We start from the raw sequence: 21,996 nt of genomic DNA on the forward strand, positions 1-21,996 counted from the left end.
CATAAAGCTCTAAGTTTGATTCTTGGTATCACTAGTGGGCAGGGGCATGGGGATACTGCCAGTATCAGTCAGAAAAGACACACCGAATAATTCTCATCTAGGCAATAAACTTGAAGCCCTAAAAGAAATTCCCTACCAGAGAAAGAGATGACTTTCAGGTTTCAGACTTCACTAACTTTACTGTATAGTTTTTGGCCCAGGAGAAAATGCCTGCCTGTGCCTAGGACAGAAAATCTGTGTACCAAAATAAAGAAAGCTTGTGTACATATATAGAGAAATGAAACTTGCTTGGAAAGTGAAAAAGAGATAAAAAGTGAAGTAGTTCCTATTATAGATACAGAGATCACTAACCATAGGAAAAGCAAGATATTGGGAAAACTAGATTAAAGCTTTCTGGTATCTTGGGTATCCAGTTCTTATTAATTACATGGATAATCTTCAGTGCTTCCTGCTCTTTCAACCTGATAGCAAGTTGAAGTTTTGCTTAAACTAGTTGAAGTGAGATTCACTAACCAGAGAACCTTAATTAAAACAAAAGCCAGTTATGCCTAATGATCCAGAGATAGGCTCTAGTCTTAAAAAGAAATGGCAGAAGACAATTGAAATGGTGAATGAATGTGCTGAGCTCATGAGACTTCAGAGTGAAATTTTAACTCTCAAGAATTAACCCATGTGCCCTTACAAGTCTCCCATTTCTCATAAATAAATGACTGCTTTATGGCTATTTACCTTCAATGTTTGAACTTTGATACACTTACTGAAAAAAAAACCTAACAACTCTTACAGTGTGACTTACATACTGCTTTAATACAATTGTATTTAGTCAATATATATTGAAAATATATCGTTTCTATAGTATTTAAGAGGATTCATTGGGTAATATTTCATATTATTTTGTATTCTCTATTTTTAAATATAACAGTTGGGGCAGAGGGTGTCTCATGTCCATATAACATTGTATGCTCCTTATAGAAGTTTTTGTTGTTTATTTGCTTTGGAGGCAACACTCAGCTGTTCTTAGGGCTTAGTCTTGGCCCCATTCAGGGATCAGGGAATTATATGGTGCCTGGGACAGAGCCCATCCAGGTAAGCCCATAAGTGCTTACCTATTGTGGTATTATTCTTGACACATGTATATTAATTATTTGATGAAATCATATAATTCTATCATATATAATTAATTATATTTGAGATAATTAAAGTTATTTTCTGAGATTCCTAGTACTGTGCTTAAATGTTATATTTTCTGAAACCTTTATACAATTAATAGTGTACAAAGAAAGAATATCACAATTTTTGAATAACTATTTCTGGCTCTAGCAAGTGAACTTGTACCATTATAAGCTTAGGTTTTCATTAAATACGATTTGTTCAGGAGTGAGTTTTAGTCATATTTTATGGTGTTTCGAGTATTTTTTTTATTTCTGGAAACAATATTAATTGACTTATCCTCAATCATGGCGATTCATTTCTATATTTCATTCCTGCTATGTTTGCTTTGCCTTTCTGTATTAGTACCACAATTTTTAATCTATTTCATTTTGCAGAACAGAAACAAGTTTGTTAATGGAATTTTAATTAAAATATAGAAAAAAGATGACACTTTAACAAAGAGATGACACTTAATCTATAGAGATCTTCTACTTAAGGAGGAAAGAAAGAGTTATATCAGAAGTAACATATATTATTGCTATTATTTGCAATGACAAAACATTTGCAGATTTCTGGTGAAAATGGATGGAAGTGTCATTCTGTTTTTGAACAGAAGACAAGTAACTTACTAACATTTTAATCTTTCTTGTGCATATACACTTTTATGACTGATAGTCTTGTGATCTCTCTATACAGAAGTTATTAAAAATTAGTACCAGATGTAAGATACTGTCTTCTTATTCCTATTGTTCATTGTAAAATGTTTTTGTTGACTCGTCAATATTTAGATTTTTACATAAAACTGTCCAGTCATGTTGTCATTCCCACCTTTCTTACCATTATAGATCTCAATATTTTTCTATAAAATTAAAAAAAATTCAGAATTAATCAGAGCTGCCCTCTTTCCTGTAGTAAAATTAGTATTAAGCATAAAATATTTATTGATATAATACTAATGGTAAGTTACAATATTAGTTTATCATAGGCATTTTTATTAGAAAGAACTTAAAAATGATGAACTTTCTTGGGCTTTTTTATGTATTATTTTGTATTTATATATTGTTTTGTATTATGAAGAAACCAAAAATATATAGATCTGATGCATTTTGTGTTGCTATTATTGCTGTTGACACTATAATCAAGCTTAGCTATGACCTTATCTTTTATATTTATGTCTTGTTTCATTTTCAAGGCACTTAGCCTAGATTCCCTCATTGAAACCTCTTATTGAAAATAGATTTTGGTATCTTTATCTTATTTATAACATAGTTGAAATGACCAGGATAAGGAATGAATAAATTGTGAAATATGATCTATAAGAACTGAATCTCATTCTTAGTTTTTTTAACTTTATTCAAAAAACATGTTTTAGTTTATAGTACTATCATTAATGGTTCTTTTCTATCTAATTACAACACCACATCCATCAGTCTACCCACCTCCCTTCTCCAAGGACCAGTTGATCCTTTCTTTAATTTTATTAGTATTTAGTTTCATTTTCCTGAATAACTTATCTAAATCTTTTATCTATATCTTGAGAAGAATTATGAAATCTCCTTAACTTTTATTTAATTCTCTGTAAAATTCAATATTTTTCCAGATATTTTAAGCTGTGTGTAATTTAACTGATATTATGTGAATTAAAACTGTGCCATGCTAGCTAATAAAAGAAAAAACTAGCCAGGAAAAGTCAACATTATTATTATTATAAGTTGCTAATTTTGAATTAACCCAAATATATAATTTAAAATTGTATAGTGTTTTTATGTAAGTCATATTCATTTATTGAAGCATATGAAGTTTATTAAATAACAGTATATAAATTCTTTGCATAAATAATAAATTACAGATGATTTAAATTGATAGCCTAAAAATCTTATGAATCATATGAAGACAAGTGCAAAATCTTAGTAAAATCTTACTTTTTGGTATTGATTTTATTTTATTCAAAATAATATTAGTATCAGTTAGATTAGAAATTATTACATAAAAACAGTAGTGAGGCATCTTGAGTACCATAATGGTGGTGAAGTCAAAATAATCCCATATTTAAAGCCAGAAATGTTTGCACTAATTTATAACCATGATACATATAACATGATACATATAACCTACACTATAATATTAAAATTTTTATTATTAAAATCAGGAATCCTATTTCTGTTGGAACAGAAATCCTATTTCTGTTGGAATGGTAACTTAGAAATTATTTAGAATTAAGTAAGCTGACTGAATTCTGCATTGGTTCTACCAGCCCTCCAAGCCTTATCAGCTGATTTCAAGTGCAAGATCAGATGGTGCTAATTCTATGACATACATGATTACATAAAAATGTTTTTGTTGGGGCCGAAGCAATAACACAGCGGTAGGGTGTTTGCCTTCCACGCAGCTGATCCAGAATGGACCTAGGTTTGATCCCTGGCATCCCATATGGTCCTCTAAGGCAGGAGCAATTTCTGAGAGCATAGCCAGGAGTAAACCCTAAGTATCACTGGGTGTGGCCCCAAAACAAAACAAAACAAATCTTTGTTTAGCTGGAAAGAACGGGAGATGCCATTTTATACAAGATTGCAAGCAGTTGGAAGTTAGTGTTTTGTATTTAGTTGGATCAATGTTTATAAAGAAATGACAGTTTTAGTGTGTCTGAGAATACTATTGTAATGTATGAGGTGCTTTGATAGAATAAATTAGAGTCACAGCCTATGAGTCATCATTTCATCTCCAACTTGAGACAGTCCCACATGTCAGAATCTTCCCTATCTCTCATTAATTTTTTAGCATTTTTTCCTCTATTTTTTCCTCTATTTTTTAACCACATAGTGAAAAATAAAAAAATGTAGCATTACTCTAGGCTTGAATAGGAAGTAAATTGAGCAAATAAGTCACATGCCATAAAACTCACCACAAAGAGTAGTGAGTGCAGTTAGAGAAATAACTATACTGAGAACTATCATAAAAATGTGAATGAATGAGGGAAGTGGAAAGCCTGTCTAGAGCACAGGTGGGGGTGGGATGGGAAGGAAGGAGACTTGGGACATTGGTGGTGGGAATGTTGCACCAGTGAAGGAGGGTGTGTTTTTACATGACTGAAATCCAACTACAATCATATTTATAATCAAGGCATTTAAATAAAGATATTAATTTTAAAAAACCTTAATTTGTGTTTTATTTCAATAAATTTACTTTCTATCAATATACTCACTGTATTCAAGAAAAAAGTAAGTCACATGTTTTGAAGAATAACTGAAGGCAACAAAGCCACAATAAAAACAGAAAACAAATAGTAACATAGATACTATCTTCTCTAGAACAGCTGTGGGCCTAGGAACTGGTTGGCAGTTTGAATGCAAAGAATTTGAAGGTTCTTGTCTATGAAACAAAGGGTCCATTGCCTAGTCAGTGACAATATACAAACACATCTGCATAATATGTTCTTTGGCACCAATAATGCTACCACTATTTATCAATCTTTCTTTTTTTCTAATCCTATTATTTAGCTGCTGTCTCTCTTCTTTTTCCATGTTTTTCCTCATTGAAAATGATGTTAAGTAGAAAAGATCATTTTGAATAAAAATAGAATTATCGGAATTTTATATGAGGGAAAAGTAACTGAATAATTTTTATTATGTTTATTCTGCAATCCAAGTCCAATGCCATGTTTTAAAAACAGATTTTGTCAGATCTTCCAGATAAAATATGACTTGAATGAAAACATGATATAGCTTTTAACAGTAAAATCTAACGCTAACTCCTTTTTTCTATATAAAATATCTTCTCATATAAATGAACCATTCTACATATGATTTGATATGTTTTTCTTTATAGATTAGCTTGTTTGTTTTGTTTTGTTTGCTTGGACACACCCAATAATATTCAGGGTTTACTCTTTTCTGTATACTAAGGGATCAATTCTGGGAGGGCTTGTGGGAACATAAGAGATCATACCTGGGTTGACCGTAAAAAAGGCAAGTGCCTGGCTAGCTGTACTATCTGTTATGTGAAAAGTCCTAATCCATATGACATAGATAAACTGAGTTATTAACAGCATGTTCATAATTCTAGCACTGAAATTTTGAATATAAATTGGTAGTTCTATGTCTATCACTTTTGGGTGCTTTAGCAAAAAGGAGCCGATGATATACACATGTGACTTTCCAAGAATAACACCATGAGAGTGAATCAATGAATTAAGTATGTATAGTTATTGTGGCATGGGGTACATTAGTAAAACCACATCTAAGACTGGAACTAATTACTCCACTTTTGGAGTAGAATCTTCAGAGACTACTTGCATAAAGTAAAGGTTGGTAAAATTAAGGGTGAATTGATAGGATTTGTGATATCATGAACAGGGAAAAATAAGAGACTTAGTCAGATTTGGATTTGAAGGTCAGCTTTTGTTTCACATTAGTTATTTAACTTTGGAGAATATATAAACTCACTCTAAATCTCTGTTTACTCACTTGAAGTTAAGTGAAATTTCAGCCATTTCTGGGATTCTATGAGAAATAAGGCAATGCAGTTAAAAGTTTATTATATTTGCCTACCACACTTGGTGCGTATTTGCTCAATCTTTGTTGTATACCTTCTTTTGGTACAAATTTAATCATCTAAGATTCATGATACTAACACTAATACCAAACTTTAATATTTGAATGTGTGACCACACACTTACACCAGTTTTCATTCCCCACCACCAAACAACTTCTTCAGTTACCTCCCCATTGTCAATTCCTCTCCCAGTCTGACCCAAATACAAACACTTATCATCTCTCTCTGTCTCTCTCATTCTCCCTTTCATACTCTCTTTAACTCTTCCCTCACACACTCTTCTCTTTTGTCTGCCATCTGTCTGTCTGTCTGTCTGTCTGTCTGTCTGTCTGTCTGTCTCTCTCTCTCTCTCTCTCTCTCTCTCTCTCAATTTTACATTTAAGCACCGTAGTTTACATTACTATTACTGGAGGGGTTTCATGCATATCACTTTACTTTCAATGACCAATTTTTGTCTGGACTGATCATTTCTAATTATGATTGTCATCTGTCTTAACTGCACTCCTCAACCATCATTTCTATTTTATTTTCTTTGGATATTACTCTCGTACTATGTTTTTTAATTTTATATTTTATAAAAGATTGAATTTATCCTATGTCACTCCATCTCCCTCAAACTCATTTCATTCAATATGATACTCTTCTTGTCTATTAGTATATAAGAAAAAATAATAAATTCATTTTTTAGCAGCTGCATAGTATCCCTGCATGTAAATGTACCATTTATCCATTCTTCTGGGTACTTGGGTTGTTTCCATTTATTACTATTGTGAATAATGCAGCAATTAACCTGGGAGTGCAAATGCATTTTCTGCATTGTATTTTTGGGCCTTTACAGTATGTATATTACCCAGGAATATTTCTGGGTTGAGTGGAAGCTCAGTTTCTAGATTTTTGAGGAAAGTCTATGCTGTTTTCAAAAAAATCTGAACCAGCCTACATTTCTACCAGCAGTTAATGAGAATATCTCTCCTGGCATCAGAATCAACACAAGTAGTTTTCCTTGATGTATGCCACATCAAGAGATATTATTAAGAGATATTATCTCTTTCATGTGAGATAATATCTCATTGTTTTAGTTTGCATCTCAATGATGATTAATGATGTAGAGAATTTTTATATGCCTTTGGCCATCTGCATTTCTTATTTGAGGAAGTTTCTATTATATCTTCTCCCCAATTTTTTATGGGATTTGATTATTTTTCTTATTAAACTACCAGTATTTTACATATATTAGATATTAACCTTTTATAAGAGAGTTATTGGGTGCATAATTTCTCTAATTCCAAGTGTAGTCATTGCATCCTGGTCATTATTTGCTTTGAAGTGCAAAAACTTCTTAATTTAATGTATTTCCTTTAGTTTATCTTCGTTTCCACTTGCTTGGTCAGTACTGTTTCATTTTTGAAGATAATTTCACCTTCAATGTCATGAAGAATTCTTCCTATATTTTTTCTATGTACCTAATCGTTTATATCTGTTTTCAAGGTCTTTTATCCATTTCAGTTTTAACTTTATGCATGGAGTTAGAAAGATATCTGTCTTTATTTTCTTGCTTGTAACTCATCAGTTTTTCCAGCACCACTTGTTGAAGAGGTGTTCCTTGCTCCACTTCTTATTTTTGCTCCTTTATCAAGAATTAATATATTGGGGTGATAGAACACTGGGTAGTGGTGTTAGTCTTGCACACGTCCAATCCCATGTGGTCCCCCAAGCCTACCACGAGTGATTTCTGAGCATAGAGCCAAAAGTAACTCCTGAGCACGATGAGGTGTGGCACAAAAAGAAAGAAAAAACCCATAATGTATCATATACCTGGGGCTCTGGTTTAGGATATTCATTTTTACTCCACTAATCTTAGTGTATGTCTTTATCCCAGTATCATTCTGTGCAGAGAATTATACAGATTTAATGCAGTTTCTATAAGGATTCTTATCATGATTCTCAAATTAATAGATCAAATGCTCCTGAAATTTATATTGAACAATAAACCTCCAAGAATAGCAGCTAAAGCAATATCTCAGAAATAGAAGACAGAGGACATTACTTTGAACAACTTTAGACTGTACTGCAAAAGGATAGTAATTTTTATTAATATCTTTCTTTAAGCATCTTGATTACAAATATGATTTGATTAGGTTTCAGTCATGTAAAGAACACCCCCCTTCACCAGTGCAACATTCCCACCACCAATATCCCAAATCTCCCTCCATCCCACCCCACCCCCAACTGTACTCTAAGCAGGCTATCCAGTTCCCTCATTCATTCACATGGTTATAGTAGTTAGGTAGTGATTTTTTTTAAGTGTTATCTTAACCTTTAAGTTAAACTGGCTAGTCAAGCCTTGGATACTCACACTGTTCACTCAACCATTCTTATTTTTAGCACCTTGCTATCCTCATTTCTTGGGGAACCAGTGTTACCCTATGCCACTGAAGGTTAGAATCACTTGTTCCTTTTATTTGAAGTATCAAAATAAGGTTGATCTTAAATTGTACCCCCAATGGGTGAAATATAAAATAATAAATTACAGAAAACAATGAAAAACCACAGATTATGTAAAGAAAATAGTCTTACAGCTTATGAGCACTTCTTTTTACTTCATATGCATTATTTCTCCAGCTTACTACTTCAGAAATAGGTTAACTGGAATACAATGTCCTACTTTTAAGTGGGAGTTCACAAGAGATTAAGGGACCTAGAATCCCTTTGAGAATTGGGAAATTGATTCTGAGTCAAGCTAGTGAGAAATTTCTCTTCAGATTGTGAAAGAGAAACTGACAAATTTCTTAACAAAATGTTACTGCATTTTTAGGTGGTTATCCTGGGACAAAGGAAAAGGAATAAAAAATTATTTTTTTTATCTACATGAATTCTGGGTATAAGGGGTTGTGTGTTTGAGTCCTGATTTGACTGTTATATTTTTTACTATGGACAAGTAACTGAAACATTTTGAATATCCCCTTGTTTTCTGTTAGAGATAGAAATGGCAATGTTTTCCTTATAACATTTTAGGTGGTAAACGTATGAATATGTTTTATTTATCATAGCTGTTAAAAAACACTAATCGTTCAATAAATGCCTCATATTTTACTATTGTTTAATTTTTATTTCATTGTCAATTTCAATACACAATAGTTATGATATCTAATATATGCCATTTTTCTCTAATTTCATTTCCATACTTGTAATGTTTTTCAATTCCTTAAGGTACAAATTTTGAAGTTTTGCAACCAATAATATATTTATTCTTCATATTTTGTTGTGCTTTTATCATTCAAGGAGTGACTGATTTCAATCATGCATTTACCATATTTCCTTTGTAGCTTGCTTTGAAAATATCAGATTCAGTAATTATAAATGGTGATGCTTTCAGACTCCTCCTAGATTAACATCCTTAAAGCATGGTGTATGATGTACTAGATGAAGAAAGAACAGTCTGGCTCAGGCTATTATAAGTATGGTAGAATTAACTTGTTTTTGAGCTGTGCTCTGAGTTGCTGATGAGTTATTTTAAATAAGAACAAAGAAAAATTAATAAAATGTGATTTCATTTTCATTCTGAGAGCACAAATGCCTTGAACAAGGCTTCTGAGCCATACTCTGAGTTTGAACATGGCCTGATTATCACATGTATTACATTGGGAAAATTATTTAATCTGATTCTTTACCTGTACATGGAGAATAGCAGTATATGTCTAACAGGCTTTGGGTAGACCTTTGCCCTCAGAAATCACTCCTGACTTGGGGGACCATATAGGATGCTGGGGGATCGAACTGTCATCCGTCCTAGGTTAACACATGAAAGGCAAACTCTCTACCGCTTGTACCACCATTCAGGTCCCAAGATCTATAAAATAATAATAGAACCAAACTTTGGAATGTGGGGCTTTCTTAGATTGATCAAAAAGGAAATGAAAAGTTTTAGATTCCTCAAAGAGCTTGAAAACAATACAGGAAACTGAACTAGCAGTTATCCTTTCACAACCTCACCCATATCACATTTTAAATTTTAGAATCATAAAACATGATGAAGGGTTAGAGGAAAAAATGTAAAACAAAATACTGTCCTAAATGCCATTCTTACTATACCATTTCAGTATTGCATTTCTCATTTCAGAACTGATTGGCTATATATCTGTCTAATATACATTAAGGCACAGTTTGATTGAAGCTTACTTTGATACAGCTTTTTGGTGATCTCTAGAGTAACATGGGAGTTCATATCTTAAGTAACCAAGCTAAACCAACTAATATTTGCCTTGACCTTATGGATTCTTCAATCTTCCTAATCAAAACATATATGCATACAAAAGAGCATTTTAAAACTTGCATTGCCTTTCAAGTTATCTTTTTGTTTCAAGTTTTTGTGCCACTCAGTAAATAAAAGTCATTGATAAGACCTCCATTCCTCTGTAGCTTTGTACTTTCAGACTAATGAGAGAAACCAAAGATTCTGAGCTTCCAAAGCAGCTCACTTATTATTCTTACCATATCTTACATTATGTTTAACTTGACCTACTATTGCTCACCTGCCTTCTCTAATATAGCTCCTGAGTGCGTAAAATTGATATACAATTCTTATCCACACCAACATGATCACCAACCAGTTATTGCTGTTTTTAGATCATTTCACTATGAGGGTTCCTCTCTCATTTTGTTTTACTTCATGAACATGTAAATGTACTCTGGATTCAATTTTGACTCCCCACTCATTCTTGTACTTCAGACAAAGACTTGCCAGATTATATTTTCTTACTGACTGGCAACTATGACTGTCTACCAAATACTTAACTTGAGAAGGCTCCTCATTACAGCTGATTCAGGGACTCCCCTGCCCATTTTGGCAGAAGTATTTTCTAAATAACGTAATTTTAAAATGTCAAGAGATAATCATGTCAATCAAATTGTAAGAAGTATCTTGAAATTTTCCTACTCTTTATGACATTTCTTTTGTTGTTATGTGACATAATTTTATGTTTTACTAGTATAAAAAAACATGATTGAGGTATTTGTTTGCATATATGAAGCCTGGAGTTTGATTTTTGGAATTGTTTCCCCACACAAATATTTAGGGTAAAGAGTACAATGGGTACAGTACATATAGTACAGTAAGTAAGAGTAGTTAGGGTACAGTAAGAGTAAAGATAGTACTGAAAGTAAGGTACCTGTACTGCACATGGCCACAGAATTTGATATAGTCAATCTCCTACATGCCACATGGCCCTGGAGTTTCACCAGAAGAGATCCTTGAATGCAGAGCAGGAGTAAGCCTTGACCAGTGCTATGTGTGTTCTCATGCACAAAAGAAGTTTTAACTAGGAGGTTGATCATGAATAACTCAATGTAATAATTTAAATGTCATCCCTTTTCTCTGTCTTGCTCCATCTTACTGAAAACCAATTTTCCCCACATGAATAATGCAAGTTAAAAGGTGAACCATTTGTACATGATAGTTTGTGTAATTGGAAAAAGATATTTTCTTCTTAAGACTATGTTTCAAAATCCATGCCTAGATTTGCAAAGTATACATGAACCTTGAAATACTCTGATTACAGAAACTTTCTATTCATTTAAGTCATTTTGTACTGTAATGCAGAAATATTTAGGTAGAACACTCATACACACAAATATATATATATATATATATATATATATATATATATATATCTTCAGAGTTCAAATATGAGTAATTACCTTGATTTAGAGATTCAATTAATATTCATATGGAGAAAGAGGATTTGAAATATGTGAATTAAAGGTTCAGTGTAACTAGGAATCTTGTTTTAAAACACAAACCAAGTATGGTCAAATAAGGCATATATTCACATGATTTAAAAGATGAGAAGTAAAAGAAGGAAAGAATAGTTGAAATTATTATTCTGCCTGAAAAGTAAACCCAAGAACCATACATAGAAATCTGCTGCATTCCAATTCACTATCAGTTGGGAATTTTGTTCTCTGCTTTTGCTAAGAAGCTTCCATGAAAATAATTTGGAAGTAAATTTAGTGAGTACTGAAGCAGAAGAATGGATATTCCCACAATTTATATGTAGCAAAATAGATGGATAATGAGCTACTCAAAAGGGCCTACTATGGCATATCCTAACTATTGTGAGGTATATGTAAGAGAAGTATATGTCCACACAATTTCATATATCCCTTTGCATTTTTAGTAACTTTTATCGTAGGTATTTATTTACTTTCAGGGTTTGTTTTAGGACCCAGATATTAAATTTCTTTTCCTCTTAATATTGATTATACTGGAGATTCACAACCTCTGTTTCTGCAGTCATAAAAATACAATTATTATTTCATAAAAATTGTTCAGTTTAGGTAAGCCTCTCCTTTCAAAAATTAGCACTAGCCTACTTTACTTTTCTGAAATTACCTACTTTTCCCCTTAATCAAAGGACAAATGAAAGGGATTTTTTTCTCTTATAACACAAGGAAAAATTAAAAAATAGTGTTTATTGTTTATTTTAAAGTAGTGGACCTTGTACAAGGAAAAATAGTCCTGTTAAGCTTTTTTTTGGGGAACAAGTTTCTAATGGTGATTTATCATATTATATATTCCTGTACTACATATTCATCTCATTTTGGGTTTTTATTTGGAATGTTATTTTCTGTTATTTTATTTCATGTACTTGGAATTATTCGGTAAGCTAATTTTTGGTTCTGATAACACTAAATTTTTTCCTTCTAAGTTATTTGTAATTAATTCTCTATATAATAATGATTCATGAAAGATATACATAAATCTACTAAATGATAAAATGGCATTTAATAAGAAATAAATTTATGTATAAAATTTATCCCCAAACCACATTAATGAAACCTATGAGAAAATACAAAAATAAGGTATACTGAAAGCCCGACTTCAAAATGCAGCATGTTTATTGATCCACATATACTAAATAATAAGGGTAAAACAAAATTTAATTCTGATACTCAAAGTTTTCAGTGTACTAAACAGAATGATGGGTTTCAGAGTCCTTGGGAACATTTAGCATTATCAAAACTAGCTGACATTAGTAAAACTAAAATACAAAAACTACTACTAATAACACCAAAAACAGATACTCCTAGAATTCTTTCAAACATCTAATATGCAAGAAGTAAATCCTGCCTTTATGAGTCTTTGCTTTGCCTAAGACATGTATTTGGTGCTCTATTAGAACCCTTCAATTACTTCATAACTCTTGTAATAGATTCACCTAGATTCTGGTTAACAGAACAGCTTCATGAGTGAAAGACTGATCTTGAAGGAAAAAATAAAACTAATGTTAAGTATTTGCTATAATTTTGCCTAAGCCTGAATCTCTTGTCTATAAAATTGATTAGAGATAACATCTCCATCTCACCAATAACACTAGCAATAAATATGTTTTGTAGGTTTTGGGGGGGCATATTTTGTTTTTTTGGAGTCATACTTGGCAGTTCTCAGTGGTTACTTCTGATTTTGCACTCAGGAATCACTCCTAAAGATGCATATGGATTTCTGGGGATTGAACCCAGGTCAGTTGCAAGCAAGACAAATGTACAATCTCTCTGGCCCCAGTAATATGTATTTAATATGGGAATCTATGTATCTATTTATGAATTAGATCTTGAATACATTTATTTTTTATTTTTTTATTTAAACAACTTTATTACATACATGATTGTGTTAGAGTTTCAGTCATGTAAAGAACACCACCCATCACCAGTGCAACATTCCCATCACCAATGTCCCAAATCTCCCTCCTCCCCACCCAACCCCCGCCTGTACTCTAGACAGACTTTCTATTTCCCTCGTACATTCTCATTATTAGGATAGTTCAAGACGTAGTTATTTCTCTAATTAAACTCATCCCTGTTTCTGGTGAGCTTCATGAGGTGAGCTGTAACTTCCAGCTCTTTTCTCTTTTGTGTCTGAAAGTTATTATTGTAAGAATGTCTTTCATTTTTCTTAAAACCCATAGATGAGTGAGACCATTCTTCATCTTTCTCTCTCTCTCTCTGACTTATTTCACTCAGCATAATAGATTTCATGTACATCCATGTATAGAAAAATTTCATGACTTCATCTCTCCTGACAGCTGCATAATATTCCATTGTGTATATATGTACCACAGTTACTTTAGCCATTCATCTGTTGACGGGTATCTTGGCTGTTTCCAGATCTTGCTATGGTAAATAGTGTTGCAATGAATATAGGTGTAAGGAAGGGATTTTTGTATTGTATTTTTATGTTCCTAGGGTATATTCCTAGGAGTGGTATAGCTGGGTCATATGGGAGCTCGATTTCCAGTTTTTGGAGGAATATATTTAGATCCATTACATTACTTATATCTCTGGATACACCAACCACTATATATATATATATATATATGAATGTATGAAGTATGAACACATTTCTCAAAGTGTATCCTGGCAATAAGGAATGAATGCATGACTATAATCTACTTCAAGAAAATCTGATATTTTTATATATCTATATATACCTATTCTTTATATATATCTTTATTTATTCACCATGATTACAAGCATGTAGTTAGGTTTTAATTATATAATATATTATATATATGATGAGCCAGAGCGATGGCACAGCAGTAGGATGTTTGCTTTGCAAGGGGCTGACCCATGATGGACCACGGTTCGATTTGCTGGCATCCCATATGGTCCAAGCCAGTAGAGATTTCTAAGTGCATAGCCAGTATTAAACCCTAAACGACACTGGATATAGCCCAAAAATCCAAATAAAAAGAAGAATGAAAGAAAGAAAGAAAGAAAGAAAGAAAGAAAGAAAGAAAGAAAGAAAGAAAGAAAGAAAGAAAGAAAGAAAGAAAGAAAGAAAGAAAGAAAGAGAAAGAAGGAGGGAGGGAGGGAGGGAGGGAGGGAGGAAGGAAGGAAGGAAAGAAAGAAAGAAAGAAAGAAAGAAAGAAAGAAAGAAAGAAAGAAAGAAAGAAAGAAAGAAAGAAAGAAAGAAAGAAAGAAAGAAAGAAAGAAAGAAAGAAAGAAAGGAAGGAAGGAAGAAGGAAGGAAGGAAGAAAGAAAGGAAAGAAAGAAAGAAAGAAAGAAAGAAAGAAAGAAAGAAAGAAAGAAAGAAAGAAAGAAAGAACGAGAAAGAAAGAAAGAAAGAAGGAGGGAGGGAGGAAGGAAGGAAGGAAAGAAAGAAAGAAAGAAAGAAAGAAAGAAAGAAAGAAAGAAAGAAAGAAAGAAAGAAAGAAAGAAAGAAAGAAAGAAAGAAAGAAAGAAAGAAAGAGAGAGAAAGAAAGAAAGAAAGAAAGAGAAAGAAAGAGAGAGAGAGAGAAAGAAAGAAAGAAAGAAAGAGAAGAAAGAAAGAAAGAAAGAAAGAAAGAAAGAAAGAAAGAAAGAAAGAAAGAAAGAAAGAAAGAAAGAAAGAAAGAAAGAAAGAAAGAAAGAAAGAAAGAAAGAAAGAACAAAGAAAGAAAAAGAAAGAAAGAAAGAAAGAAAGAAAGAAAGAAAGAAAGAAAGAAAGAAAGAAAGAAAGAAAGAAAGAAAGAAAGAAAGAAAGAAAGAAAGAAGAAAGAAAGAAAGAAAGAAAGAAAGAAAGAAAGAAAGAAAGAAAAAGGAAGAACACCACGCCCCACCAGTACAACCCTCTACCTCCCTGGTTCCACACACCTTGCCTTCAAGACAGGCTTTCTATTTCTTATTCACTACCATTGTCAGGATAGTTGTCAGTGTAGTTATTTCTCTAACAAAACAAACTGATTCTTAAGGTGGTCCTTGTTCTTTCTTGATACAGCATGGACCCCAGAACACTTTTGGGAGCCACTTCGGAGAAGAGTCAGGAATAGAAATGTGACCCTAAAACAAACAAAAAGTTATTGGGTTATTATTTTATAATCGTATTTGGATTTTATAGGCACATAAATTGTCTTCATCATGAGAATATTTTTTATCAAAATGAAATCTGCCCAGCCAGAGCTGTGGCACAGCCGTGGGGCATTTGTCTTGCATGTGACTGACCTAGGACTGACCGATCCCCAATTTCGATCCCCAAGCGTCCCATGTGGTCCCCCAAGCAAGGAGATATTTTTGAGCGCATAGCCAAGAGTAACACCTGAGTGTCACCGGGTGTGGACCAAAAACAAAAGACAAACACATAAACAAAATAATGAAACTTACAATTTCAAAAGATGATTAAATCTCCTTTGAGAATGAAAGAAAGAAAGAAAGAAAGAAAGAAAGAAAGAAAGAAAGAAAGAAAGAAAGAAAAGAAAGAAAGAAAGAAAGAAGGAAGGAAGAAGGAAGAGGAAGGAAGGAAGGAAGGAAGGAAGGAAGGAAAGAAAGAAAGAAAGAAAGAAAGAAAGAAAGAAGAAAGAAAGAAAGAAAGAAAGAAAGAGAAGAAAGAAAGAAAGAAAGAAAAGAAAGAAAGAAAGAAAGAAAGCAAGAAAGAAAGAAAGAAAGAAAAGAAAAAGAAAGAAAGAAAAGAAAGAAAGAAAGAAAGAAAGAAAGAGAGAGAAGAAGAAGAAGAAAGAAGAAAGAAAGAAAGAAAGAAAGAAAGAAAAGAAAGAAAGAATGAAAGAAAGAAAGAAAGAGAAAGAAAGAAAGAAAGAAAGAAAGAGAGAGAGATAGAAAGAAAGAAAAAGAAAGAAAGAAAAAGAAAGAAAGAAAGAAAGAAAGAGAAAAGAAAGAAAGAAAGAAAGAAGAATGAAAGAAGAAAGAAAGAAAGAAAAGAGAAGAAAAGAAAGAAAGAAGAAAGAAAGAAAAGAAAGAAAAGAAAGAAAGAAAGAAAGAAAGAAAGAAAGAAAGAAAAGAAGAAGAAAGAAAGAAAGAAAGAAAGAAAGAAAGAGAAAGAAAAGAAAGAAAGAAAGGAAGAAAGAAAGATAGAAGAAAGAAAGAAAGAAAGAAAAGAAAGAAAGAAAGAAAGAAAGAAAGAAAGAAAGAAAGAAAGAAAGAAAGAAAGAAAGAAAGAAAGAAAGAAAGAAAGAAAGAAAGAAAGAAAGAAAGAAAGAAAAGGGGTCTGAGCAATAGCACAGCGGTAAGACTTTTGCCTAGCACTCGGACAACACAGGAAGAACCCCGGTTCGAATCTTAGCTTCCTATATGGTTCCCCGAGCCTGCCAGGAGTGACTACTGAGCATAGAGCTAGGATTAACTCCTGAATGATGCCAGGTGTAACCCAAAAATCAAAAACCAAAAAGATAAAAGAGAGAGAATATGAATAAAATGTTGCTTTGGAAATTATAGAAACTAGAGTAGTAAAGGAGTAGTAAAGAAAGGTATATTCAATATTCATAAACTCAGATTGATTAATAAAAAATGTGATTACAATCTCTTATTTTTTAATGACCTGACTTGTAGCACTTCTTTATATGTCTTACATGGATTCCTACTAGAATTTAAAGAGGGTAATTTTTAAAAGATAATTTAGCATACTCAGAATATTTTACAGCTATCTTTTACTAACTTATAGTTATATTATTAGGATATGTCATCAGAGATACAAATATATATAATATAATTAATAATTATATATAATTAATATAACAACATGTTCTGAGAATTCATAATAATTAAAGATATATGTCATCATTGTAACTTAGTACAAGTTATGGAAATGTAGCTTCACAAGAATTGTTATAGGTATTTATTTAGTCATAGTTTTCTTGGGAGAGAACTTTCCTTATTAAAAGAAAATAAATATAATTTCTATATTTGTTTTATTTAATTATGTGACTAAATATAGCTCACAAATATATAAAGAAAAGATTGTAACGAACTCTCAAAATTTTATACATTCCCTCAAAATATGACAGAAATCTTGGGGCTGGAGCGATAGCACAGTGGTAGGGTGTTTGCCTTGTACTCAGCCTATCTAGGACAGACCTTGGTTCGATCCCCCGGCGTCCCATATAGTCCCCTGAGCCAGGAGTGATTTCTGAGCACATAGCCAGGAGTAACCCTTGAGTGTCACAAGGTGTAGCCCAAAAAAATGCAAAACAATAAATAAAAAATATGACAGATTCTATATGGTCCTCAGAAAGTACTATTGAGTTCTCTGTTAAAAAAAAACACTATGTCTTGTATAGACTACTCATTATATTCTTATTTAAATTTTTTATGTTTTCTTTCTAGGCTAGTCCTGCTCCTATAATTGTCAACACAGATACATTGGACACAATTCCTTATGTAAGTAATATTTTATTAAAGTTTTTATAAAACCTTTGATAGCACTTTATGAAATGAATTTGCAATTAATTCATATTCAGGTCCACCCAAGCCAGATGATCTTAATAAGATGTGATTATGTTTATCTTTGTTAGTTTTTCTTAGATATTTGCTAAATTTCATTTATGTACAGTGTTACCTCTTTCTTGCTCATTGTTTTATGAAGTACAGGGGCCTATCTTGAGCCATTTTTTTAAAGTCAACTCTATCTTTTCAAAGGTGGATAACTGAAAAAAAATTAAATTACTGAAGAGTTAGACAAAGTTTCTTGGGTTTCTTATTATATCACTTAAATCAATTTTTATGACTAAGTATAAAATAAAAGTAAGTGACCTATAAGTATTTGATGACCTTTGCTGGGCTTCTTATCAAAACTGGAGCTAGTTATTTTTGTGAGGATAAAAAAATCTTTCCAGTGACAACAAAATGTTTGGGTTTATAAAACTATGGTTGAATGAGATAATAGAATCGCTGGAATCTATGATTTGTATCTACAAAGTAGTCATTATAATGGTCAAAATCTGACTGGGTATGGAAGGCTGGAGACCAAGAGGCAAGTTGCCACAGTGTAAGTGTTTGAATTATGAATCTCTGCTAAGGCTTTTATGAGTGTTCCTATATGATGATGAAGTAATAACAATATGAAAAGATGAAACAGATGCATGTTTATACAGACAAGGCATATGGAGCAGGGATAATTAAAGCAGGGTAATGGACAGTGCATACAACTGTTTGCTATGTAATATAAAAAAGCTATGATGAAGCCTTTAGAGGAGTATCTAATGTAAATGTAATCAAGTAAATGCTTGATCAATATTTGCTATTCTCAATTTTAGACCCCAGCCTGAACGGACCGATAAAATCACATAAACATTTGGGCCATGAAGTGTGAATACTGTGAGAATATAGAGCCTATGTCAAATAATATTCTGATTTATTGGGTTGATACCAGGAATCAGGGACAAAAGAGTCAAATGTTACCAGAAAAAAAAGTCAGTTATTTTGATGTCTATGTAAATATTTGCAGTTTTTAAAGACAGTTAACTAGTTTTCTAAAGTCAAACATTTTTCTTTGTATATTAAAAACTTGCCCTTGGGAAACATTTAGGTCCAAGGAACTAGAGATCCTGTGTAAATTTTGCAATCTGGGACTGAGACACTGGGGAACAAAGTAATAGAACAGGAATATAAGTTTGGGACTTGATTACAGGAACAAGTGACTAAAATTAGGACACCAGGTCAGAACAAGAATAGCATCAAGCTTAACTTAATGCTGATTTACCTCAACTAAAACTTGTAAAAATCTTTCTTAAAAATTATTTGGGGTCATACTGTGAACAGGGGTAAGCTTACTGGTAGGTTCAAATTGTCCTAACTATAGAAAATACTGTATTAAACTAAAGAAGTGCATGAAAAAAATACAATGTACTTCTATCACCCCTCCTCTATCAAACATTTATATTGATATATGCCTGACAACCTTTTAAGTCCTTAGCAAATAGTAACCATTCATTATATCTTCATAATAATCCGAGAGTTACATATTATTAAGAATACCCTGTTACAGATGAAGAAATTTAGCCTTAAGAATATTAAGTAATTTTCTCAGGGCCAGAAGATAGTATATGGAAAACAGTGCTTGACTTCTCAAAAGCAAGGCTATTTTTTCCCCAACACTGCATAAGCCACCCCAGTACCACACATGGTCCACCAGCATCATCCAGAGTCATTCTTGAGTTCAGAACCAAGAGTAAACTCTGAGACCTCAGGGTGTAACTCAACACCCCTCTCACTAAATAAAGAGGTCACAAAATTTTATCAAGGTATCATTATTCAAGAAATTCTGACATTAGTAGATCTTTATTAAATTCATTGACAAAGCATACAAGCAATATTTGGTGCTGACTTGGAGTCATGGTCTTGGCTTTATAAATAAATGTACTTTCTTATAGTAGAGCTACATTATTTCACTATCTCTTATTGGCACTCTCCTGGTCAAATAATTTTGCTAGTAGACTCTATAGTTTTCATATAGGTATACTCAATTGGAATTTAACTAATTAGCTATCAAAATAGATCATATATAACAAATTAATCAAACTAGTTCCATAATATTAAATATTAATTTTATACCTAAGTTTTATTTTTTAAATGGCATGTTTGTTTTTATCTTCAATTTTTATACTTCATGCAACCTTCTGAGCTTTCTTAACAATCAAATATTGGATTTACTGACCATTTTGGTGTGGTAAAAATATTCTGATTCTCAATATGGTATGATCTAGATTTATTCATCTTCTATTTTTGACTAAGTTAATCTATAAAAAGGATTATATTTACTTTAGAGGTGGTTGTGAATATCAATAATATGATGTATGTAAAATAATTTGTTACTTCTGGTTGTTAGTAATTTATCATATTACTTAACACACATTCGTAACACAAGCCAAATTTTCAGAAAATGTTAAAATCGGGTTAATAATGCAGTGGTAGGGCATTTGCCTTCCATGCAGATGACCCAGGACGGACTTGGGTTTGATCCCTGACATCCCATTGGTCCCCCAAGCCAGTAGAAATTTCTGTGTGCATAGCCAGTAACCCCTGAGCATCACCAGTGTATGGCCATAAAACCAAAAAGAAAAAAAAAAGTTAAAATCAACATCTCCCAGAGAGTGGAAATATGAGTACATTAACTATGAAAAATAGTTGATCTAGTATACAACTATTAATATATGTGACTTACTTCTTAGCATTGCTCCCTCCTTGTTCCTGATTAACCTGGTTAACATTGAACGAACAACTATTTCCCTTTCAGTTTATTTTATCAATCCCTAGCGTTCTGTGCTTTGTTTTCTTTATTCTTTCTTATGTTCTAGTTTTTTCTTTTTATAATTTTTATAATTGCAATGCTATTTATTAAAAAATACGTCATATTAGAGTTCCTAGAGCATTTCAGATATGTTGCATAAGAAAGATTCCTTCTTATATTGAAATAACAAAATTTAACTTATACATTAAAGTTCCACTCATAGTTTTATTTAAACTAAATTCATTAACATTTCCAATTAAAATTTGAATTTTATATAAATATTGTCTTTCAGTTGGTTCTTTGAAAAATGTATAAACAGTATCGAGTATTTCTAGAGTAAACCTATGGAGTCAGAAATATTTATATGTTTAATATAGGCACATAAGGAATTAAAAGATAACTAGTTTTATTTGGGTTTATAATTTATAGGATATTTAAATTCTTAAATTTTTACATTAACAAACTGTCACTACAATTTTGATGTGAGAATGTTTCAAACACATTTTTCTGCCATGTCATAATATTTTAGAATCTAGCAGAACTTTACAAGTGACACAGATTAGACACTCAGAGAAAACAGGATTTCCTTATTCAGAGAAATCAACCACGAATAAACAAATAGTATAAAAAAATTCTACTGTTAACACTTTTATTTTTATTTTTAACTCACATTTGTAACTTCTCCCTTTATTTTTTGAGTATTAAATTATGCTAATTCTTACAACTACTTTATTCATAGAGAGTTCAAAGTGAGAAAAGCCTGAATGACATCAGTTAGGATATTATAGTGAAAAGGTGAGATTTTACTCTTTTTGTCTTCAGCTGACAATTGACAGGCTACTCTTCTGACACACTTCTTCCCTTCTTCATTTAAACAAATTCCATTTTCTCTGTTTTTAAAAATAAACTTAATTGGAAAATTCTAGAATGTTCTTATAACTACTCCAACATTCATTTCATAGTAGGTGTAGGTTGACCTGTTTGCTAAAAATACACTGTGGCAACAATAATGAGTTTTACATCTTGCTAAGTAATTCAGGGCTCAATTACTCCAGGACTCTCATTTTACAAAAGCAGATAGTCTAGTACACCACAAAATGCTACATGTGGTCTTTATTTACCCTTACCATACAGAAATTTTACTTTACAACCAACTATTTTGGTGAACAACCAAGTAATACAAAGTCAATGAACTACAATAACAAGCACTTATTCTTCCTAACTATTTGTTGTTTAGTTGGATCAACTGACTCAGTTTGTAGATGACAGGTTGGCTAGGGTATTGCTGTCTCACATGCTTT

At 32.1% G+C, this 21,996-nt stretch overlaps 1 protein-coding gene across 15 annotated transcripts in view; it reads left to right on the forward strand.

The window, feature by feature from the left end:
* DLG2 (discs large MAGUK scaffold protein 2) overlaps window positions 1-21,996 on the forward strand; it is a 2,242,830-nt gene that overhangs the window by 1,466,425 nt on the left and 754,409 nt on the right. For all 15 annotated transcript variants that reach the window (XM_049780036.1, XM_049780021.1, XM_049780023.1 and 12 more), the window contains one exon: window positions 17,794-17,847. In XM_049780036.1, coding sequence (XP_049635993.1) covers window positions 17,794-17,847 — 54 coding nt within the window. The remainder of the gene's footprint in view (window positions 1-17,793; window positions 17,848-21,996) is intronic.

This window comes from Suncus etruscus, chromosome 9 (genome assembly GCF_024139225.1).
Source record: "Suncus etruscus isolate mSunEtr1 chromosome 9, mSunEtr1.pri.cur, whole genome shotgun sequence".
Classification (NCBI taxonomy): Eukaryota; Metazoa; Chordata; class Mammalia; order Eulipotyphla; family Soricidae; genus Suncus; species Suncus etruscus.